Source organism: Onychostoma macrolepis, chromosome 20 (genome assembly GCF_012432095.1).
Source record: "Onychostoma macrolepis isolate SWU-2019 chromosome 20, ASM1243209v1, whole genome shotgun sequence".
NCBI lineage: Eukaryota > Metazoa > Chordata > Actinopteri > Cypriniformes > Cyprinidae > Onychostoma > Onychostoma macrolepis.
The window spans coordinates 26,153,835-26,176,079 of record NC_081174.1 but is presented as its reverse complement, the minus strand read 5'-3'; the positions used below and the strand labels follow the sequence as shown (position 1 = coordinate 26,176,079).

Genomic DNA, 22,245 nt, shown 5'->3' with positions numbered 1-22,245 from the left:
CAACGTGAAATCATGGGCGTTACGTCATGTAAACGCAGCCATAAAACAAGGTGTAGCTGTCTAGGTGGTTCTTGGAAAGGTCACATATAAATCTATTTCAATGTCTTTTTTAAATCAAAATATCATCTAGAAATAAACTACATGTTTCATCATATGAACAACCAGTCAGTAAGTCAATCTAATTAAAGGTTCACAAGCTTTAAATACACAAAACTTGCTTTGTTTTGAGACTGGCATCACTTTAAAGTAATGATAACTTGCAGTTCGGTAAATGAGTCAGATTCAGTGAGTTAATTCAGTGAAGGACTCATCAGAATGATTCAAGTTTAAGTCTTTTTGAAGATTCATAAAGAGATAAAAGTTGAATCCTCAGCAATAGGGATTTCAACCAACCCTTAAAGATTAGGTGACACGTGCATGAAGACTTGCATCGTCAGCTTTGCATCACTGGAATAGAAGATATTTTGGTCCCACTTTATATTAGGTGGCCTTAACTACTATGTACTTACATTTAAATTAATTTCTGTAATTACATTTATAATTACACTGTCAACCAATCTCTTACACCTTAACTCACCCTTAAACCTACCCTTACCACCAAACCTGTCCCTAACCTTACCCATATCCCACCTCAATAGCAGCAAAGTGTTTTGCAATACAATATGAACACAATAAGTACATTGTACTTATTTTTTGATGTAAGTACATAGTAGTTAAGGCCACCTAATATAAAGTGTAACCGATATTTTAAGTTATATTCAAATGGAAATGCGTTCTTAAACTATAATATTGCACAGCTCTTTTACTTTATTTTTGATCAGTGATTGTATTAAAGGTTTAATTAAGAGACTGGAACATGAAAGTTTTAATTAAGTGATAGCAATGCGAGCCTTAGCAAGCACTAAAACACATTTACAGTCATGGCCAAAAATATCGGCACCCTTGGTAAATATGATCAAAGGCGGCTGTGAAAATTAATCTGCATTGTTAATCCTTTTTTTATCTTTTATTTTAAAAAAAATTCACAAAAATCTAACCTTTCATTGGATAATAAGAATTTAAAATGGGGGGGGAAATATCATTATGAAATAAATGTTTTTCTCAAATACACGTTGGACAATTATTGGCACCCCTAGAAATTCTTATGAGTAAAATATCTCTGAAGAATATTCCCATTCATATTCACAATTTTGAGCACTCCAGGGTGATTATGAACATGAAATTATCCAGCCATGGCTTCCTCACAGAAATATAAATAGGAGGGAAAATAAAGCCCAAATCCCCTTAATCATCCATCACAATGAGAAAAACCAAAGAATATATTTCTGTTGTGCAGCAAAAGATAATTGAGCTTCACAAATTAGTGAAGTGGCTTTAAGACAAGAGCTAGAGCAGTGAAAATTCCCATTTCCACCATCAGGGCAATAATTAAGAATTTCCAATCAACATAAAATGTTACGAAACTGCCTGGAAGAGGACGTGTGTCTAGATCATCCTAATGCACGGTGAGAAGGAGAGTTTGAGTGGCTAAAGACTCTCCAAGGACCACAGCTGGAGAATTGCAGAAAATAGTTGAGTCTCAGGGTCAGAAAACCTGTGTCAAACAGCACCTACATCACCACATATTGTTTGGGAGGGTTTCAAGAAAAATTCTCCTAGCTCATCCAAAAACAAACTCCAGCATATTCAGTTATCAGACATGACTGGGAACTTCAAATGGGACTGGCCTCTATGGTCAGATGAAACTAAAAAATTTGCTTTTTAGCAGCAAACTCTCAAGATGGGTTTGGTGAACACGGGGATAAAAAGTACCCCAAGTGTACAATGCAATATACTGCTTTATTTTTGATGTTCTGGGCCTATATTTCTGCTGGAGGTCCTGGACATCTTGTTTAGACATGGCATCATGGATTCTATCAAATGCCAACAGATAAAAAAAATCAATAAGTGACTGACTCTGTTAGAAATCTTATAATGGGCCATGTTTGGATCTTCCAACCGTACAATAATCCAAACACAAACCTCAAAAACAACACAAAAATGGGTCACTGAGCACAATACAAGCTTCTGCTGGCCATTCCAGTCCTCTGACCTGAACCCTATAGAAAATGAGTGGTGTGAACTGAAGAGAAGCACCAACATGGAGCTGGGAATCTAAAGGGTCTGGAGTGATTCTGGATGAAGGAATGGTCTCTGATCTCTTGTCAGGTGTTCTCTAACCTCATCAGGCATTATAGGAATTAAACTGGCAAATGGAGGTTTCAAAAAGTATTGAATAAAAGGGTGCCGTTAATTGTGGCCAATGTGTATTAGAGAAAAACATTTATTTCATAATGATATTTCCCCCCCATTTTAAATAATTATTATCCAATGAAAGGTTAGATTTTTGTGAATTGTTTAAATAAAAGATCAAAAGGATTAACAATGCAGATTCATTTTCACAACCTTCTTTGATCATATTTACCAAGGGTGCCGATATTTTTGGCCATGACTGTAGTTTGTCCCACAAAATTGACCCCCCAAATACCAACTAGAGAGGCCTGTGCCAAAGAAAGTTGCTGTCTATCTAACTGGTGCACAGTGAGAATAGCTGGGCCTGACAGAAACCACTGATTGTTTTTCACAGGACACCATTCAGCTCTGTCTAACAGTCTGAGCAAGAGACAGCCAACTGGGACAAACAGTCTCTATCCTAACCGTATAGACAAGCCAGGCACAAAACGTGCTTTCTAAACCGGGCTTCACTGGTGGAATACATCACAGTCTCAGGGTCTGGGTGGTAAAAAAATAAATGCTGTTCTTTTGAACTTTCTATTCCTCGAAGAATGCTATAGAATTCAATCACTGTTTTCAACATTGATAATAAGAAATGCTACCAAATCAGTATATTAGAATGATATCCGGAGGATCATGTGACACTGAAGACTGGACTAATGATGCTGAAAATTCAGTTAAATTCAATTTCAAAATATATTAAAATAGAAAACAGTCATTTTAAAGTGCCCCTATTATGGGTTATGAAAGGTTAATATTTTGATTTTGGGATTCCCCAACAACAGGTTGACATGCATGCAAGGTCCAAAAAAACACTTTAATTTTCTTATAATATGCATTTATTTTTTCCTTATTAGCTCAACGACTCCCAAACGATTCGCTCAGCAATTCATTTTTCAAAACCCCTCCTTTGCATGACGCTAATCTGCGGTGATTGGTTCGATTGGTGATTGGTCGATTTCATTTTCATTTCATCATGCCTGTAACGCCTGATAAAGCAGCATTTGTGAACGCAGGGCTGCTTTGTGTACAGCCGTTACCGGGGAAACTGCTATTTTTACCGCTCCAAAAGCGGCGCCTAGTAGCAAATAATGAATCTGCATTTTCATTCAGACCAATGCGAAAAGACCAACAAGTGGGCGGGCAATATGCCGTTTCATGTTAACGTCAACAAGAAACGGCTTGGGATTCATTTTAAAAATGACTCGTTTTAATTCAGAGTCCACTCTTTCTTTTGAGAGAAAATAACTTTATATACAGTGCACTTTCAGATTTAAAACTTTGCAGGATGTTTTCGTTCACTTAGAGCTGTGTTACACACTACTTGAAAGGTAATTTTCAAAAATCCATAATAGGGGCACTTTAAATTGTAATAATATTTAACAATATTACTGCTTTTAAGGTATTTTTAATCAGATAAACGCAGCTTGTGTAAGCAGAAGAGACTTCTTAGTAAGAAATTTTCTCAAAATATCTGTGTTCATAAGAAAGACTCATACAGGTTTGGAACAACATGGCAGTGAGTAAATGAAGATAATATCTTTCTGCATTTTGGAAAACCTGTGGAATGTGTGTAACTCATAGGTTTGACAGATCCAGAAGTGTGTGCGAGTGCATGTGTGTGCATGCAAACAACAGTATCAGGTTCAACTTGTGACAAACACACACACACCAAGCCCTCTAAATTATGTAACAGCACACAGTCCAATTACATCTGCCTTGAGCGGACTTGTACATTAGGGGAAAGAAATTTGCTGACACATCCAATTACACCTGATTAATTTACAATTCATCAGGAAACAGTTTCAATGATTAGTTTTTCCCATCCTCTCACATCCATATTTTCATTTCGAAGCCTTGTTTAAGCAACATTAACACTCAGTATGAGACTAAACAGTGAAACTTTGCAAAGAGGTGTAACTCTACCCATGTTTAAACTTTCATTATGGCCACACACTGGCACGATGAGCTACTCGTACAGTAAATGGACGTGATGACTAAAGAGGGGAATTCAAGCCACACACCGAGGGTGTGCCTGCCGTTCACTTTAAATAGTTTATACACAAACACTACTCTTCATAAATGCATGTCAACAGCAAAACCGATCCGACACCTCCTTCCCTGCTTGTCCGTGGAAGGCAGACTGCTCGTCCCATATGGAAGTGATTTTTTCGAGCAGGATTTCCCCCAAGGTTCACGCCAAGCACTACACCACCCACCAGAACCAGACAGCATACAGAGGCCCATCAGATACCAAGCCGTCCGAAAGCCAACCACATCGCCACACCTACGGCTACCACCACCCACCAACTCAGTCCGCAAAACCACCCAGACGGCCCACAAACCTCGTTTGTCCCTGCATCTGTAGACCGAGACGGCACCCACGTCATGCTTATAACATCCATACGTGTGATTTCAGATTGGGCAGAGCAGGTTTCATAAACAGAAAGAGATGAAGTGAAGACATCTGTGCAGGGAGGAGACGCCTTTCATGTCAAAAGACGTTCTCTGGGGCCGAAATCGCTGTCTAGTTCAATAAACATCTGAGGAGCGGTGTTGTGCTTGGAAACTCTCTCCTGCAGAGGTCATCTCCCATACATGCATTGTCTGCTTGTTACAATATTATTGCTCTCCGTAGGTAATGTCGTCCACCCCCCCGCCCCCGACACGGGGCCCTAGTGGGGTGGAGAGCTACAACGGAAAGGCCCGGACAACTGCCAAAGAAAGCACTTGCTCCGCTCAGGTACAGCCGTTACAATGCTGAGAAAAAGATGTGAAAATTTAGGCTTCAAAAAATGTTAATGGACTAAAACACAAGATTGTTTATTGGCCTTATGGTGGTCTCCATACACTATACGCAGATATAAAACCACTATAAACATCCACAATGTTATGAAACCATAATACAGGAGGGCAACAAATCTTTCCTTTTCTTTCAGGATATCTTCTCCTGGTTTAACTTCTTCAAAGTTGCCCCATTGTCATCACTGTCTTCATTTTTAACTAGCCAATAGCCTTTAGTTTACATCACAGCCTGCTAAAACCACAATTTGCTCCTTGTTATTGCTAGTAGCAATAACGAGTGGATTGGATTGTAGATCCAGTTTGTAGGCCAAGGCTATTGGAGAGAGGACAAAAAGCACTTTAAGTACTTTTTAAAAGGGTATACAAGTACACTTTTTCAAATTTTATATATGTTAACACACTTAAATTAAAAAACTAAAAAAGTCAAAAAGATCAAAGATTTCTTTAAAATGAAAAACACGTTCTTTAGTCAGACGTTTAGAAATCCAAACATCATTACAGCATTTACTGCGAACTGAGGTGCTCTGAGATACTGAAAACACAGGATCATGAGCTACTCATGTGTGTAACAACACACTGCCACGCTTTACTCTGAAATACACAGAATATGCATTTCATTTAATAGCAGCCATATCAAAGCTGGTTTTATTTAGACTAAAGGCCTGCTAAAAGTTGTCACCGGAAACTTGTTGCGTCACAAAATGTTTTTCCCACTGAGATCCTGAAAGCATTTAAAAGCCAAATGAGGCGATTCGGGAAGCAGAACATCCTCTCTGAGCGCTGTGGTTCTTCCACGCTAGTCTGAACCATCAGTCATTAGGCGTTTCCTGGGCTGTGATTTAGCAGAGCACTTTCAGACAGTGAGTAGCTGACAGGGCCGTCCCCGTTCTCTGTCCCATGAGAGCAGAAGGCCTTTCTGTTGTGGTTGAACTCTCATTCCAGTGTTATCTTAAGGCCAGCACACACACTCACAGGATGGCTGTGCTTATCTCCTCTGTCCAACACAAACAGAGTGCTGATGCTGTGGTCATTTTCCCTCAACCCTTCTCAGCAGCAGAGCTCGGCCCCCATAATTCAGCAGAGATTACAAGTGCTGAGGTCTAAGCGTGTTTTTTTTTTTTGCTTATATGCATGGCCACACTGAATCGGTAGAGGTTTTTCTGCACTCATTTTGAGGAAAATCCTGTAGAATACCATGAACGGGATTTAAATATGATAGAGTAATTAAACATAATACTATTCTTTTATTCTTAGATGAAAGTATTCTCAAAATAGGCACTAAATTTAATACAATTTATTACACATTTAATAAAATTATACAAACCAATACTAGACAAAATACTGAGTATATAATATTAAACATCAATCTGCTGCTGAATGAGGCTGTAGGATCAGCTATCAAAATTGCACAACAAAGACTATTTTCAGTGCAACATGCATTACAACAACAGTGATATCAGCCGGTACGATACGGCCTGATTGTGCTCTAATCACTATTTTGCGCTCAAAACAGTGCTGAAGTAATAATGCAGTCACTGTGCCGTACCATGAACCTTTCAATAAGCTGTAATGATGCCATAGCCACACATTCTATGATGCAACATTCCTCAGTCCAACCAAATGTTAAGTTCTATTGTGCTGAACTATGGACAGGAACACTACAACTCACAGTTTCCAAGATTATATACAAACAATCACAATCGTACGGGGAGCGTGAATGAACCCACACAATGGTAGTGAACGCACACCCTATTTCGACCGAGTGAGGATGTTTAAACCTAATGAGTCTGACCACACAGAAAATAAAACAGGCCCTGAGTGTCACTGAACAAGCTGAAAGTGTGGAACACTCCAGAACAATAAAAGGGGCCAATGTGTGCCTCAAACATGGAATTTCCACTTGCTTAGTTTTCCTTAATTATGTGAGAAAAAGGCTTATTCCCATCGACCTACTTGTTTGACATTACGACTAATCTCTCCAACATTCAATTTTACTTTAATTATATTTGGATTAAATTTTAATCAGCATAAAAATCTCTCTATCAAGGACATGACAGTGAGCACACAATATTACAAAATCATACAGTATATTGAAATATAGCTTATGGTCACTCAAAGAAAATGCACTAGTGTGGCTATACCATGATACCTTTAAGTACCATCTCAATCTCAAAATGGTACATGAATCATTAAAAATAAGATAAAAATTAAAGTTACATTTATTTTTCAAATATTTATAACATTTTTAGTTTCATTTTATGAATTTGAATTTTTTTTTTTTTTAAATATAATATCATCATACTTATTATACTATAAAGTGTTATTTTGTAATTATAAGTTATAATCTATAAGCTATTTTCTCCAATTTTAATTTATAAAAGTGAAGGAAAACATAGTTACATGATATTACTAACACACAACTGTGCCATGGCCCTGCCACAGTACTTTCTGTAACTGTTGGTACTCAAAAAAAAAAAAAAAAGTGCAGAAAACAAGAACAGGCCTCAAGAACGGTCCAGAGCACTTGGACAAGACGTTCCAGAATGCTCGCCAACTGAAAAGAGAGTTTGACGCTCATGGGAGGACACACGCATAGTGTAACAACAAATGATACATTCCAAAATGTGCAACATGCCACAAAATATTTGGCTAAGCTTTGAGGAACATTTGCACTTTAGAAATAAACTTTAGGAGGGTGTGATAGGTCAGATTTCTCAACACTAAGCACTCAAAACAATACCATCAGAGATTTCCTCACATGATTTGAGAAATATTCTGCAACAAAAATCTGACATTAGATCCCCAAATTTAGTGCAAGGATATTCAGTGAGTCTGGGGAATAGAAACAGAGAATTAACTCAAATAAACTCAAAAAAACTGCTGTCTGTGTTTGTAAATTGATGAGAAGGCATGTTGGAAAGAACAGTGTAAACAGACAAGTCAACAGCTCTGAAAGCTGTCTGATCCTGTGAGGTCACCTGTGTGTGACTACACACACACACACACAAAGACAGCGGGACTGCACACAAAGGGTGTTTGTTGGAGGGAACGATCAACGATGGCCAATCAGGTCAGCCCTGGAGCGGCCACTGACTGACCATCGGGGCCTCCCGGGAGATTAATAGAGACTGACAGGCCAAGGCTAGGGTTGGGATCAGACCTCCCATTCACAGGACATCCATCGAGTCTAACGACAGCCATTCAGCACCATGACAATAAGGTGTTTGTGTGCACAGACCGCAGAACCACCTCACAAAAACAACAGGATCAAAGTCACTGGGTGGATGAAGGAAGTCTAGGTGCCTTGATCTTGGAATATGTGGATGGGTGATGTATTTTATGTCAGCAACAAATGCCATCTACTTGTATTCCATTTTATATCCAAAAAATGTGCAAGACACTAATAAGTGTGAGTCTGATTTTGATCCAATTTTGAAATTAGACCTGGAACAACTAATCAACAAAACGTAATTTTATAGCAAGTTAAAAACACATTTTTAAAATACTTAACTAAAACATTGCTGGTTACCATCCCTCTTCAACATCATTCTTCTGTTTGAGTTCAACACAAGAAAGTAAGTCATACAGGTTTGGAACAATGTGAGGGTGAGTGATGATGATAGAATTTTAACTTTAAAGCACTGCGTTTGGCAAATACCAGTCCATAATTCATAATAACACTTCCTCCAGTGAAAAAGTCCATCCCTTGTTGTCCTCTCTCGTCAAAATCTAGTAAAATGTGTTCTGAATGGCTTTTGCTTGTAAACAGTGCTTGATTTCTCTCCTGATTCAGAAAAGACAAATTTTTTCACTGGAGAAAGCCGTGTTATGGATTGAGGATTTGTATTTTAGCTAAAAACAGCAGTTTAAACCGTCTTAAAGACAGATTTGTTTATCACAAATATGCAGCTTGTGGATTACTTGCATTACTTTTGGATTATTGTGATGTTTTTAATCAACTTTCTGGACTCTCATTCTGACGGCACCCATTAACTGCAGAGGATACACTGGTGAGTAAATGATGCAATGCTAAATTTCTCCAAATCTGTTCCTGAAGAATCAAACTCATCTACATCCTAGCCTGAGGGTTAGTACATTTTTGGCAAATTTTCATTTTTGGGTGAACTATTCCTTTAAAATTAAAATGTAAACTCTATATGCAATGCAAGTAGTGATGCTTTTATATAAACAGTAACTTTAATGTGATTACTGAAAAATATCAGAAATCATTTATTAATCAAATATCAAACCAGCTGCATAGAATTTACATCAAATTTGATCCTTTGTTGACAACCTCTCATGCTGAACTTGCACAACAGGGCCGACGAGCTGTTTTCTGCCTGTAGCTGGGAAATGAAACGCTCTCCTGCAGGAGGGAGGGTGAAGCACATGTGTGTGTGAGTGGAATGCAGTCACAGTACGAGGAGGAAAAGCATGAGAGTGGAATACAATGATTCCGATAGGAACCCCACCCTCTGCACCACGTGAGGCCACTTGTTATGATTCAACACGCAGCCTTTGCACAGGGGCTCAGTCAACGGCTACAGGTTCAGAGAAAAACACCAGCCGCAGTCGACAAAAAGCTCAGCAAAACCTGAACATCGTCGTTTCTGCAGGAAATCACAGATTCATAAACCCTTATTTCTTCATTAAAAGACTTTGAATAATAAATGAAAGCCAAATGACTTTGGAACAGATCAGAACTCCAAGAAGATTTAGGCAATTGTTAAACGGTGATATTTTAAAGACAAGATTTGAAAGTCTTGTAGCTTTTAGTTCATGTCTCTTAGCTTTGAGCATATTCTACATGCTAGTGAACTCCTAAAAGTTGGCAAAATTAATATGCTCATCCAGCAAAATATAACTAAATATTAAAAACACATTTTAATGTTTCAATGCTTTATTTCCTTTACTAACACTCAGTCACTTTCATTAACAAATCACAACACAATGTCAAATGTGATTTTTTTTTCAGGTTGTGATTTAAACTAAAGGGAATTGGCCATTTTAAACAAAAACGTTTCACCCCCACTTTCCTGTTTTAACAGTAAACACATCAACACTGCACCTGAACCATTTCATGGGAGTTTTTGAATTGATAGAGAAAAGGTTCAAGACAAAAATAAGAGACTGAGAAAAAAAATGAACCCAATGATGAACCCAAAAGCACATTATAATCCCCAAAGATTAGGGAAATATGGATTAGGATTTTTAAATTACTGCTGAGGGAAACCTCATGAGTTTTATACATATGCAATTACAGTGCAGACTGCAGTACATTACCCACAAAAAAGAAAAGGAAATGCAGGCTCAGATTGTGCACATATAAAAGGCACGAAAATCACCATGGAGATGATTTCCCAGAGAGGCACACGCTGTTGAGGTGACAAACCACATAATTTCTAACACAACATTTTTAGACCCATAAAAATGTTGCATTTTCTTAGCTTGTGCACCTCATTAAACACAAAAACCTGACTCTCTGATGCCCTGAGAAATCAGAATGAAAGTTCATATAACGCAGTATGTGATTATAATCCACCAGCAGTTAGTACACAGTGTTTGTTCTGCAAAGAGGTCACATCTAATGTTCTCTAACATCACAGAGTATAAAATTACACAAGATGATGGTTTGTACACAAGAACACTTTTATGCTTTCAAACACTACACAGCCACTGCCTTCAGTAAGTTATCAGCAAACTAACAAAAAAAAAAAAAACATTATGTAAACATGCAGACACTATCAACATATATATGTAAACAATATCAGACCAAAAGCTCTACAAACTAGTGTTGTCACAATACCAAAATTTTGACTTCAATACGACTAAATTATCGCAATACTACTACTAAACCGATACCATGACAAAAACAAAAAACAACAAAGTAATTGAATCATAAATGACCCACAAGGAACCTATATGGTTATTTTATTTACTGAATTATAATAATAATTAAAAAAAAAAAAATAAATAAAAAAAAAAAACTCACTTGACTAGTGTTAGATGGTTATTATTGACCTCAAAGTGCCCCATCAAACTCAGATGATGAAAAAGTTCATGCGTCACAAAAAATATTTTTTTATTGTAGCACTTCACAATAACAGTACATGAATAATCTTGTACTAATACCTAAATTAAATATTACTTTTATATGAACTAATGATGAGTTAAGGCATGAAGTATTCAAGAACTGACCTGAGTCATATGAATTCATGTGTGAATAACGACTGACTACATGTTTGTTAATTAATGCGTTAACACTTTGGGGTCAGTTTTTACATTTATTAGTTAGTTGATCTTTGTTGTTAAAGGGGTCATATGACGATGCTAAAAATAACATTATTTTGTGTATTTGTTGTAATGCAATGTGTTTACGTGGTTTAAGGTTCAAAAAACACATTATTGTCCACATACCGTACATTATTGCTGCTCCTCTCTGCCCTGCCTGTTTACAAAGCTCATGTTTCTGAAAAGCGAGGTGTGCTCTGATTGGCCGAACACTTCAAGCAAGTGACTGAAATGTTACACCCTTACCATATTTGGAAACACACAGCATTACTACAACATGGCAGCGGTGGCGACAACAATACTACAGTAGAGAAAAAAGGAGAAAAAAAAAAGTTACGCCTTCTTTCTTTGCGTAAACATTTGGGCAGTGTTATGCAAATCTTCCAACACAGTGAGGTAGACATGTGGAGGCGTGTTTAAATGAGGCGTTTTAGGAAGGGGTGGACGAGTCTTACATTTTATAAAGAATATCTCTTTGGGTTTGAGACTTTAGTCTTTGCAACTTTACAGATCTTATATATGCACAAACGGCTTGTAACACTCCAAAGACAAAGGAAAACTTGAAAATCGCATCATATGACCTAGGGGCGCAATGGATCGTAGATGATCCATACGGACCAGTCCCCACGGTTCGGCACGCATGTGATTCGCGGATTAACTGTTAAATTCAACCAATATAGACTGAAAGTTATCATTTGCACGCGTTTACCAATTTACACATTCAAGCAATTTCAGACCATTCAGATAAAGGAGAAATCGAATCTGGACTCGCACACCGTTTTCTGCACTCAGCCGCTGCCGCAAACACCCGAAGAGAGAGAGAGAGAGCGGCGCGATTCAGAAACCGGATGGATGCATACACACAAAGTTATATGAAAATACCCGTTTTGGCAAGTATTCTGGTAAACACAGTAGGTTATGTCCATGTCTTAAGTTAACGTATACAGCTTAATAAGATAAAAAAAAAAAAATTTAAAAAAATCGAATGCATGTCAGTATTTAGGTCCGTGCATTTAGTCTTAAAGAGACAGTAGCCTAGAAATACCTACTTCTGTCTGAGTTTTGTGATACGTTGCACCACTAATATGACCCCTTTAATAATAAGAACATAGATGCAAGTAACAAACAAAAGGAAAAATAAAATATAAAAATATAACAAACAAAAACACAAATTAAATAAACCTTGTTTTTAGGTAGAGTAGGTCTGTTTAACAGTAGCATTCAAGTAAGAGATAGGCCTAATACAAAGTAAAGCACTGCATTAAACATTAATCCTTATTAAAGCTACTAAAGTTAGTCAGTCGAGATAAGGGAGTGATTTTCATTTCTTCTTTTGTTGTATGATTAACATTATAGATACAGACAGCAGCAGGAATATTAGCCTGCTGTCACTTTAAGAGCTGCACAGATCCAATTTATTAATACACATGTTTTCTTTCTCAGCTGTTTACGTTTACTTAAGTCATGAGCCAAGACGGGCATTTCAACATAATTGTGTGTGCATTTGACCGTTGAAGCGCAATAACTCTTGAAAGAGATCTGAATTTGTGATCACATGCTGTCTGGTGTGTGATAGCACATGAGTACTACAATTTTAGGGTATTGCAATACCTTTTTAGTACCAGTATATCGTGCAACACTACCGTCAACAAGTGCAAATGGTCACTACACATTCTGTTAAATTGCTTCTGCCATGAGAAAGCCTGCACGCACAAATATTTTCCCATGTCCTGAGTGACACTGAACTATCACCTGCTGGGAATGGGCCAATCAGGTTCAGCAAAGATACTACCATGGGAAAACCTGATTTGATTACCATTTCACGTCACCTTTACCCTGAGCTATGCATTCTTAGTAAAAAATGCAGGCTTATTCTTTGAAGGTATAACCTCTCGGACACTTGCTGTTTTCATGTACAAAAACTAGAGTTAACGAATGTTTCTTTTTTTATGACAACAGTAAACCTTCCAGTAAAGCCAACCTGTAGCTCAAACAGTAGAGCATGGTGCTACTAACAATTCCCAAGTCATTGGTTCGATTGCCAGCTGATAATCAATGCAATGCAAGTCACTTTGGATAAAAGCATCTGCCAGATGCATAAATGTACACTGATTATTATGTTTAACAGACTGATAATCACACGCAGAATATTTCATCATTTTCTGCTTTTAGATGCACTAATAACTAAATTATTCATCACTTACCCCTGAACAGCCTTCTTTACTTGACTAATACCGTGCATTTGTAACAAACACTGTTACCAGTTTTATTATTATTATACATAAACTCTTAATTTAATGTTGCCTAAAATTAAAAGTGTTCTGGAATCGGAAACCCAGAAGCACATTCTAGTGCACCACAATGTCTATGTTTTTCATTATGTCTAGATGTAGTGGTAAACCCTATATTAAAGAACAAAATCCTAAATATCAATTTAAAATGTCAGCCAAACCAATTATAGGTTTATCCCTAGCAACAACAGAACTTCACAATCTTTCTTATGTCCTTTCAGCCATGCAAACTCCTGCCAAAGCAGACTTCACACTAGCCAGTCTGAGACACATGGGAATGGAATCACAAGACGTCAGTAGGGTGGGGACAGTCAGGCCCATCAAACTGTTTTTGGAAAGATTATGAATTGCCATCTTTCAAAAACGTTATCTTGTGTCTTTTTAATTACTGTATAAAAAGCAATGTTTCATTTACATTTAATCACTTAATAGGTGCTTTATCCAAAGTGAATTACAAATGAGCAACATTGCAAGCAATTTATCCTAAACAGAGAGAGCTAAAGGCAGCATATCGACTTCATTAAGACAATGTAACATAACAAGTTGTGCAAAACAGGAAGATGCCACATTGCAGATACAACATGCAAAACAATCCCTACTACAATCCCAGAAACCCAAGCTGATAAATTATGCATGCAATAAATGACTAAGCTAGTTAAACACACTTGCTTATTTATTTAATGTATAACAAGGCACTTTTTATATCTGCCCTGGATCTCAAAATATGATCTGTAAACACACTGCAATCCCCAATGACTGTGATATTAAAGCTGACAATGGAAGCACAGCATGAGATTGTCTATGCACTACTTCACAGGATAGAGCTACAAAACTGATCTTTACATATAAACTGATCGAAATTTCAGACCAAATAGAAGGCAATTTTGATCCTTCTCTTTAAATCTTAGAATATCCATATGGACATACTTACATGTTTTTTTCATGAACGCATCTATCTATTGCTAAGCCAATTTGCTTTAATGGAACAGTACACAGGAAAAAGCAATATTATGGATAGAGGACTCATTAGCTCAAAGTTAAAAACATCTTAAAGATGAATTATGTTTTATTACAAACATACACTTTTTAACTTCACCAGATGTAAACTGATGGATTGGAGTCATGAGGATTACTTGTGGATTAGTGTGATGTTTTTATCAGCTGTTTAGACTCTCATTCTGACGGCACCCATTCACTACAGAGGATCCACTGGGTGAGCAAGTGATGTAATGCTAAATTTAATTTAATCTTAACTCACTGGATGGCTTGAGGATTAGTAAATTATCAGCAAATTTTCATTTTTGGGTGAACTACTCCTTTAAAATCCGGTGGTGTTCAGAAAGATAGACTGATAGACAGTTTTTAAATGGCTGGTCTACTGATATACTGCATCACTTGTGTCTCCAAGAATAAAGCACACGTCGATGCCATTACACCACTGTGCATTCAACAGTAAATAGTAGCGGTTCACAGGTAAAGTAACCTACTTATTTAATGGACTGTTTACATAAATGATTCCTTACATAATAGCCATTCACTCTCAAGTGAGAAATGCAAAGCATTTTAGGCACAACAGTCACAGCCCAAAACAAAGATAAAAATAAATATGCAACCACTAAGATTGCAAACCAGCTGCGTGCAGTATGTCATGACATAACTAATCATTATTATTATCGGAATTTATTGAATTGAACATATTATAAACCTATTTAATTTCACAATTTTCATTATATTTGTTTTGCGATTTAATGACTACAATAAAAATCAAAAATCAATTCTGCACACTGGTTATCAGAAGAAAAAATCAGTACTGGATGTAAAAAATAAAAAAAAAACTATATCAGTAGATTTCTAGTTATTATACAATGTGCCAGTGAATAAAATGTGACAATAGAAGCAGGCTTGCAAATCGGCTGTCACAATTGGTTGGAGGAGGAGACCATTACGTCATCATCTGCTCTTCAACACTCCTGCTGATCTTAGGAGTTTGTGCTCTTAAAGGGGGTTCTCGTTAAGGTTCTGTTAATGCATTGTCCACTTCTTCCTAATCACACTCTACAGACCAAAACAAACCTAATCTAGGCTTTTATTATGTCACATCAGCAGGTGCCCCAGAGGCTCAATATCACTTATGCATGAATTATTAAGGGCCAAAGAATATTCTCAGAGACTATGGGGGTTCCAGTAAATCAGCAGGGAAGACCCCCGACCTGATGCTTTACCCCAACCCCCTTCATTCAATGCATTCATGCACTGCCCGCCTAAAAACACTAATTCCCCACCAAATCTGTGCAATCCAATGCATCTGCAGATGCCAAAGCATATGCATGCAAGACCAACGCACGTTAAACACCCCATTTATTCCGCGATTGTTTGCTAGATGCATCTAAAACATGCTGAGCTAATATTTAAGCAAAAATAGCAATGCATTGCGGAGTGATAACATGCATGACGCTTGCGTTATAAATATCTGAAAACATGCACAGCCACCGGTGCATTTCAGGTTAACGTTACATCACTTATATGACCAGTTTCTGTTGACCATCAATTGACATCCTAACCTAACAAACCATGTTTATTACATTCATCTCCAACATCATCCAGCACTATTATGCAGCTGGTCACATCTAATCTGACAGCTTTGCATGCAGCTCTGTGCTACAAACAGCAAGCACCGATTTTAGCCCGGTAACGTTAAATGACCGGCTGGTGCATAGTAAGAAACGTTAAAACGAATAGTTTCGAACAGCAACAGGGACTCAGACAAAAGTGTCCGCATTTTTTTCATACTAGACTATTTATGCTTTACTACACCTTCTCCAACATAGCCGTAACCTGCCATTAACTGATTCAAAATGCATTAGATAAGTCACAACAAAGCTGCCGTCGTGATTTAGCCGTTCCAGAGCCACTTGTACGTTACAAAAAGAAAATCTATGACAGATCATGCCCACGTTTCTTTACTATAAGAAGCTCGCGTGTTGGGGGAATGAAGCTCGCGGCGCGGAGCTTCAGGAGCGCTGCGGCCTGCGCTCGCTGGCGGCTCCGCGGACTCACCTCGGTCGGTTGGCTGATCTCGAACAGGTCGAGCCGGTTGGCGTTCCAGTGGTTGATGATGTCGGCGAGTTTCCGCCGCTCCTCCTCTCGGCTCCCCGACATTCTCAAATCCCGACTAAATCTAGAAACAATCCGCCTTTCTCCTCGCTGGTTCGGTTTTATCCACTCAAACGGGCTTCTTATCCGACGACCTGAAATAAAAGTCAATCTGTTACACCCAGAAACTGGGCTTTCAAACGCGGTTTCTGTGGTGAGCGTCGCTCTTTCCCGCAGTCGCCGGTTAACGCACCTCAGCTCTATCGTCGACCGCTTGTACTGTTTCCGCGTTCCCGGCTCTGGTTTGTCTTATCGCGCTCCGTGCGCGCTCCCTGTGGCAAAGCGGTGCGCGCGCCCAGTACAGACTCCAGACAAAATTAATTCACGAGGGACGCTGACGGGAATGCGCACGGGAACAAATGTGACCCTGGACCACAAAACCAGTCATAAGGGTAAAAATTTTTTAATTAAGATTTACACATCATCTGAACGCTGAATAAATAAGCTTTCCATTGATGTATAGTTTGGTCGAGATACAACTATTTGAAAATCTTGCAAAAAAAATCAAAATATTGAGAAAATCGCCTTTAAAGTTGTCCAAATTAAGTTCTAAGCAATGAGTATTAGCCTACTAATCAAAAATTAAGTTTTGATATATTTACGGTAAGAAATGTACAAAATATCTTCATGGAACATGATCTTTACTTAATATCCTAATGCTTTTTGGCATAAAAGAAAAATAGATCATTTTGACCCATACAATGTATTGTTGACTATTGCTACAAATATAGCTAAAAGTGTCCGCATTTTTTTCATAGAGTGACTATTTATGCTTCACTATAACTCTCCAACATAGGACAATATTTGGCTAAGATACAATATTTGAAAATCTGAGGTTGCAAATAAATCAAAATTTTGAGAAAATCGACTTTAATGTTGTCCAAATTAAGTTCTTAGCAATGCATATAACTAATCAAAAATTAAGTTTTGATATATTTATGGTAGAAAATTTACAAAATATCTTCATGGAACGTGATCTTTACTTAATTCCCTAATGATTTTTGGCATAAAAAGAAAAATCGATAATTTTGACCCATACAATGTATTGTTGGCTACTGCTACAAATATACCTGGCCAGGGTCACATATGATGAAAGACACTTATCATGCCAGGCACTTGCTGCTCCATTCAAAATACTTTTGTGTGTACCGGATGTCGTTCAATAAAATTATATATATATATATATATATATATATATATATATATATATATATATTTTTTTTTTTTTTTTTTTTTTTTAAATAGTTTGATGCAATAAAAGTAGAGATTTCTTCTTTTGATACTCAGGAGCTTTTAAAATTAAAAACAATAAATAGAAATATACTTTCCATATACAGAGGTGGACAGTACTGGAGTATTGTACTTAAGTACCCTTTTGGAGTATCTGTACTTTACTTGAGTATTACTTTTTCTGGAAACTACATTTGGAAGACAAATATTGTACTTTATACTGCACCTTAAGAAGTTGGTGGGGGACCTTTTTTTCTTTCTTTTTTTTTGGACAACCTATCAGTAATCACTGGTGAAGTGATTTAGCAGCATTTTCTGAACACTGACCAGTTGTAAATGTGATATTTATTTACAACAATTCAATAATTGAAGTTAATATTGTGGTATATATTACACACAATATTGTATTGATTTTGTAAAATTGTGTATTTACAGCAATTTCACTGTCCACTCAGTTCAAATGTGGATGAATGGCTACACATGTGCGCACACACTGCCAGAACGGTGTGAGATCACCACCATCCTGCTTTTGTGAGGGTGGTATAGAGGTGTTATACATACATACACACACACACACATATATATATATATATAGTAATGTATTGGAAGTTGCTTCAGAGGCATAAGGTATTGCATCCAACAATAATAAAACAATATAAATGTACATTGGCATAAACACTTGTAATGGAGTAATATTTGACCAGCAGTATCTATACTTTCACTCAAGTAATATAGTTGTGTACTTTGTCTGCCTCTGCATACACATACATACAGCTGCTCAGTCAAACAACATCATGATAGACCTGACATGGCCAGCTGTGCACATCTGCAAAGCAATCAGCTCAATGAAGCAGGACAATCCACCATATAAAACTAATTCAATATGAGCCTGTTACATCACCATCATAGAGCTCTGAATTATTATTCAGATGTAGACTGTTGATAGACCTAGACTATTCTGAATCAGTTTTCATTTCAAAGATATGGTTTTTCAAAACCCTTGGTCCTAAGTATTACGCATTGTAACTCATCCCAAACTGTTTGAGCTACATGAATTGTACCTGAAACTGTGTGGCTTGTCTAAGTGATCTGTAAAAATCTAGGCAGATTTCCTTTACAAAATGTTGGTACATGTTAACACAATGGCCCAAAACAAAAGGTCAGACAAAACCCATGCAAAAGCATCACCAATTTACATTTTGTCTGGTCTCAGTTTTACAACGCTGTAGGAAGATTCTGTCTAGCGCTGCACTTTGGTGGTCTGGAGAGCCAGACATCAATTGTCCATTTGAAGGGAAAATTAAAGAGAAGATAGAGTGGCAAATAAATCATCATTTTCTATCCAACCGATATATGCATTGTGAGTCAGCATTCTTTGTGGCAGCTTTCTTCACCTCGATCTATCTATCTTATTCCACACTGATGCAGATCCTGGGGCAGAAACTGACAAAGCACAACTGGAAAGATCTTATTAAAAGGGGTTTTAAGTGATTCTTTTGAATACCACACATAAAATATCCCTGCTACCTAATCCGCAAAAAATGTGTCCTGAGAATTCACATCTGTCTTTATGACTGTGCTCAACTCTGTGAGTAATCAGAAAACTATAGCCATCTGAAAATAAAATCATATTTGAAAGTAAAATAATATTTATAATGTTGAGAGAGAAATTCTAAATTTTAATACCAGTTAACTGCTATTTGTATCTCACTGAAGAAGAAAAAAACTGTACCTGCCAAATAAGTAAATAAATAAATATTTGTTGTATTTTCTACATACTTACCTACTAATTTTATAAGAAGATTTCCCCCCCCTCTGTTGCTTATGCTATTGAAGCCTATTTCTGCCATTTAATGAAAAAAATAAAAAAGGTAATTGTGACTTTTTACCTCACATTTCACATTTCTTTTTTCTTTTCTTTTTTTTTTAATTCTAAGAATTGTGAGAGATATAAAAATGATTGATTTTCAAAATTATGATTTTCCTTAATTCCAAGTTTGCATCTTGTAATGTTGACTATTGTGAGTTTCTCTCAGCATCTCTGTTTTTTTCTGCCACAGAAAAAAAGTAATTGTGACTCTTTATGTCACAATTCTGACTTTTTTTTGACAATTGTGGGTTTATTTTTCACAATTCAGACTTTTCTTATCAGATTTCTGAGTTATCATATTTGTGAGTTAACATCTTGCAACCAAGACTGTTTGAGCTACATGAATTATACCTGAAACTGTGTGGCTTGTCTAAGTGATCTGTAAAAATCTAGGCAGATTTCATTTACAAAATGTTGGTACATGTTAACACAATGGCCCAAAACAAAAGGTCAGACAAAACCCATGCAAAAGCATCACCAATTTACATTTTGTCTGGTCTCAGTTTTACAACGCTGTAGGGAGATTCTGTCTAGCGCTGCACTTTGGTGGTCTGTTGTGAGCTAAAAAAAATTATATTTACCTTTTTAATTTTTTTTTAGCCCATGGTGGAAACAGGTTTCCATAATATGTGGTTATATGTAGCAGTGAGGTCAAGGGTAACAATAAGTAAATCACAATGTCTCAAGCTGTACTGTAATATCTGTGGTAGAAACAGGAAGCTGGGGAGAGCCAAAGTAATATGGTTTCCTGCTGCGGCCTGCGGGGTGTCTTTTTAACACCGGTTTTATTTTATCTCCCTCTTCCACATGTAGGCTTACATACACATGCTTACTTTAAAGCTGAAGTTTAAGACTGAACTTTGAACTCAGAAATGTTCTTCAACTGACATCTGAAAGCACTTAGGAGATTTTTATATCTACAACTTTCTTCTGTGATAAGAATAGGCATTATACAGAAAAGCATGTACTCTAGCAATAAAAACAGAGGAATGTTCATGCTGCAGGGTGGAGGGGGAAGGAAGGTGCAACAAGGGCAACATCCTGCATCCCTCCTGCTGCCTTGCATACATTATTTCATTACATTAATGTAGACAATCAAGTGTCACTGACAGATCAGTATGAATTTATACTGTATGATATTTATTCAGAAGGATATGTTGCACAGTGGATAAAACCTTTGCTAAAATAGACAAATAGACAAGAAATAGTGCAGTCATGGCCAAAAATATCGGCACCCTTGGTAAATATGATCAAAGAAGGCTGTGAAAATTAATCTGCATTGTTAATCCTTTTGATCTTTTATTAAAAAAATTCACAAAAATCTAACCTTTCATTGGATAATAAGAATTTAAGATGGGGGGAAATATCATTATGAAATAAATGTTTTTCTCAAATACACATTGGCCACAATTAACGGCACCCTTTTATTCAATACTTTTTGAAACCTCAAATAAATAATACATATAAAAGTACATACAAAGTATATAATACATTTAATTTTTATATAAAATAATATTGATATATTGTTAGATAGATATATATATAGATAGATAGATAGATAGATAGATAGATAGATAGATAGATAGATAGATAGATAGATAGATAGATAGATAGATAGATAGATAGATAGATAAAATTTAGAATTATAATAGAATTGTAATGAAATGCTCTTCATTTTTTCACAATGAATATATCACTTATTGCAGAATGGCTGTGAATGCAGTTACATGTTGATAATACTGTAAATGCTAGGTGTGGTACTTCTCTTACTTGGAAATAAAGTGATGAATATGATGTTAGGAACTCAGTATCTTGAGCACATTTACTCTTTAGGGACAAAAAATGAAAGCAGCTGTAACTAAATATGACACACCCTGAGCTTGTCTGGAATATCATCCATGATTTAATAAACTCCAACTCTTTTTTTGTATCAGCTTGCTCACAATGGTAATGCCCCACATTTCAAAACTAAATATTTCATATGGGACCAGAAAAACATATTATGCATTTTAAGTAAAAAGAGTAAATGCATTCATCTGTTTTTTTTTGTTTTTTTTTTGCTAAATTGCTTAAAAAACTGTAGACGTGACATTTGCACAGAACAGCCCATGCTAAAGCACACGGGACATGCATAAACAATCTGACAGACAGCCATGTGGGACTCACTAATCAATGTGAAATACTGTTTGCAACCCCTTTTTTATGTGCATAATTTCTGAGTTAAATTTTTCAAATCATGATGACTTAATCGCCATAATTTTAAATATCACCATAAATTTGTATTCTATCTCAAGGTGCTGCAAGTTGCATGTCTTAACCAGAGCCAAAAGT

The 22,245-nt window shown here is 36.7% G+C and overlaps 1 protein-coding gene across 20 annotated transcripts in view; it reads right to left on the bottom strand.

The window, feature by feature from the left end:
* afdna (afadin, adherens junction formation factor a) overlaps positions 1 to 17,101 on the bottom strand; it is a 115,087-nt gene extending 97,986 nt beyond the window's left edge. For 19 of the 20 annotated variants that reach the window (XM_058755528.1, XM_058755530.1, XM_058755535.1 and 16 more), the window contains exon 1: positions 16,719 to 17,047. In XM_058755528.1, coding sequence (XP_058611511.1) covers positions 16,719 to 16,820 — 102 coding nt within the window. In that variant the 5' untranslated portion in view covers positions 16,821 to 17,047. Of the gene's footprint in view, positions 1 to 16,718 lie in introns of all 20 variants that reach the window. The other variant, XM_058755529.1, reaches the window with a different exon arrangement.
* Between the last annotated feature and the right edge of the window lie 5,144 nt (positions 17,102 to 22,245).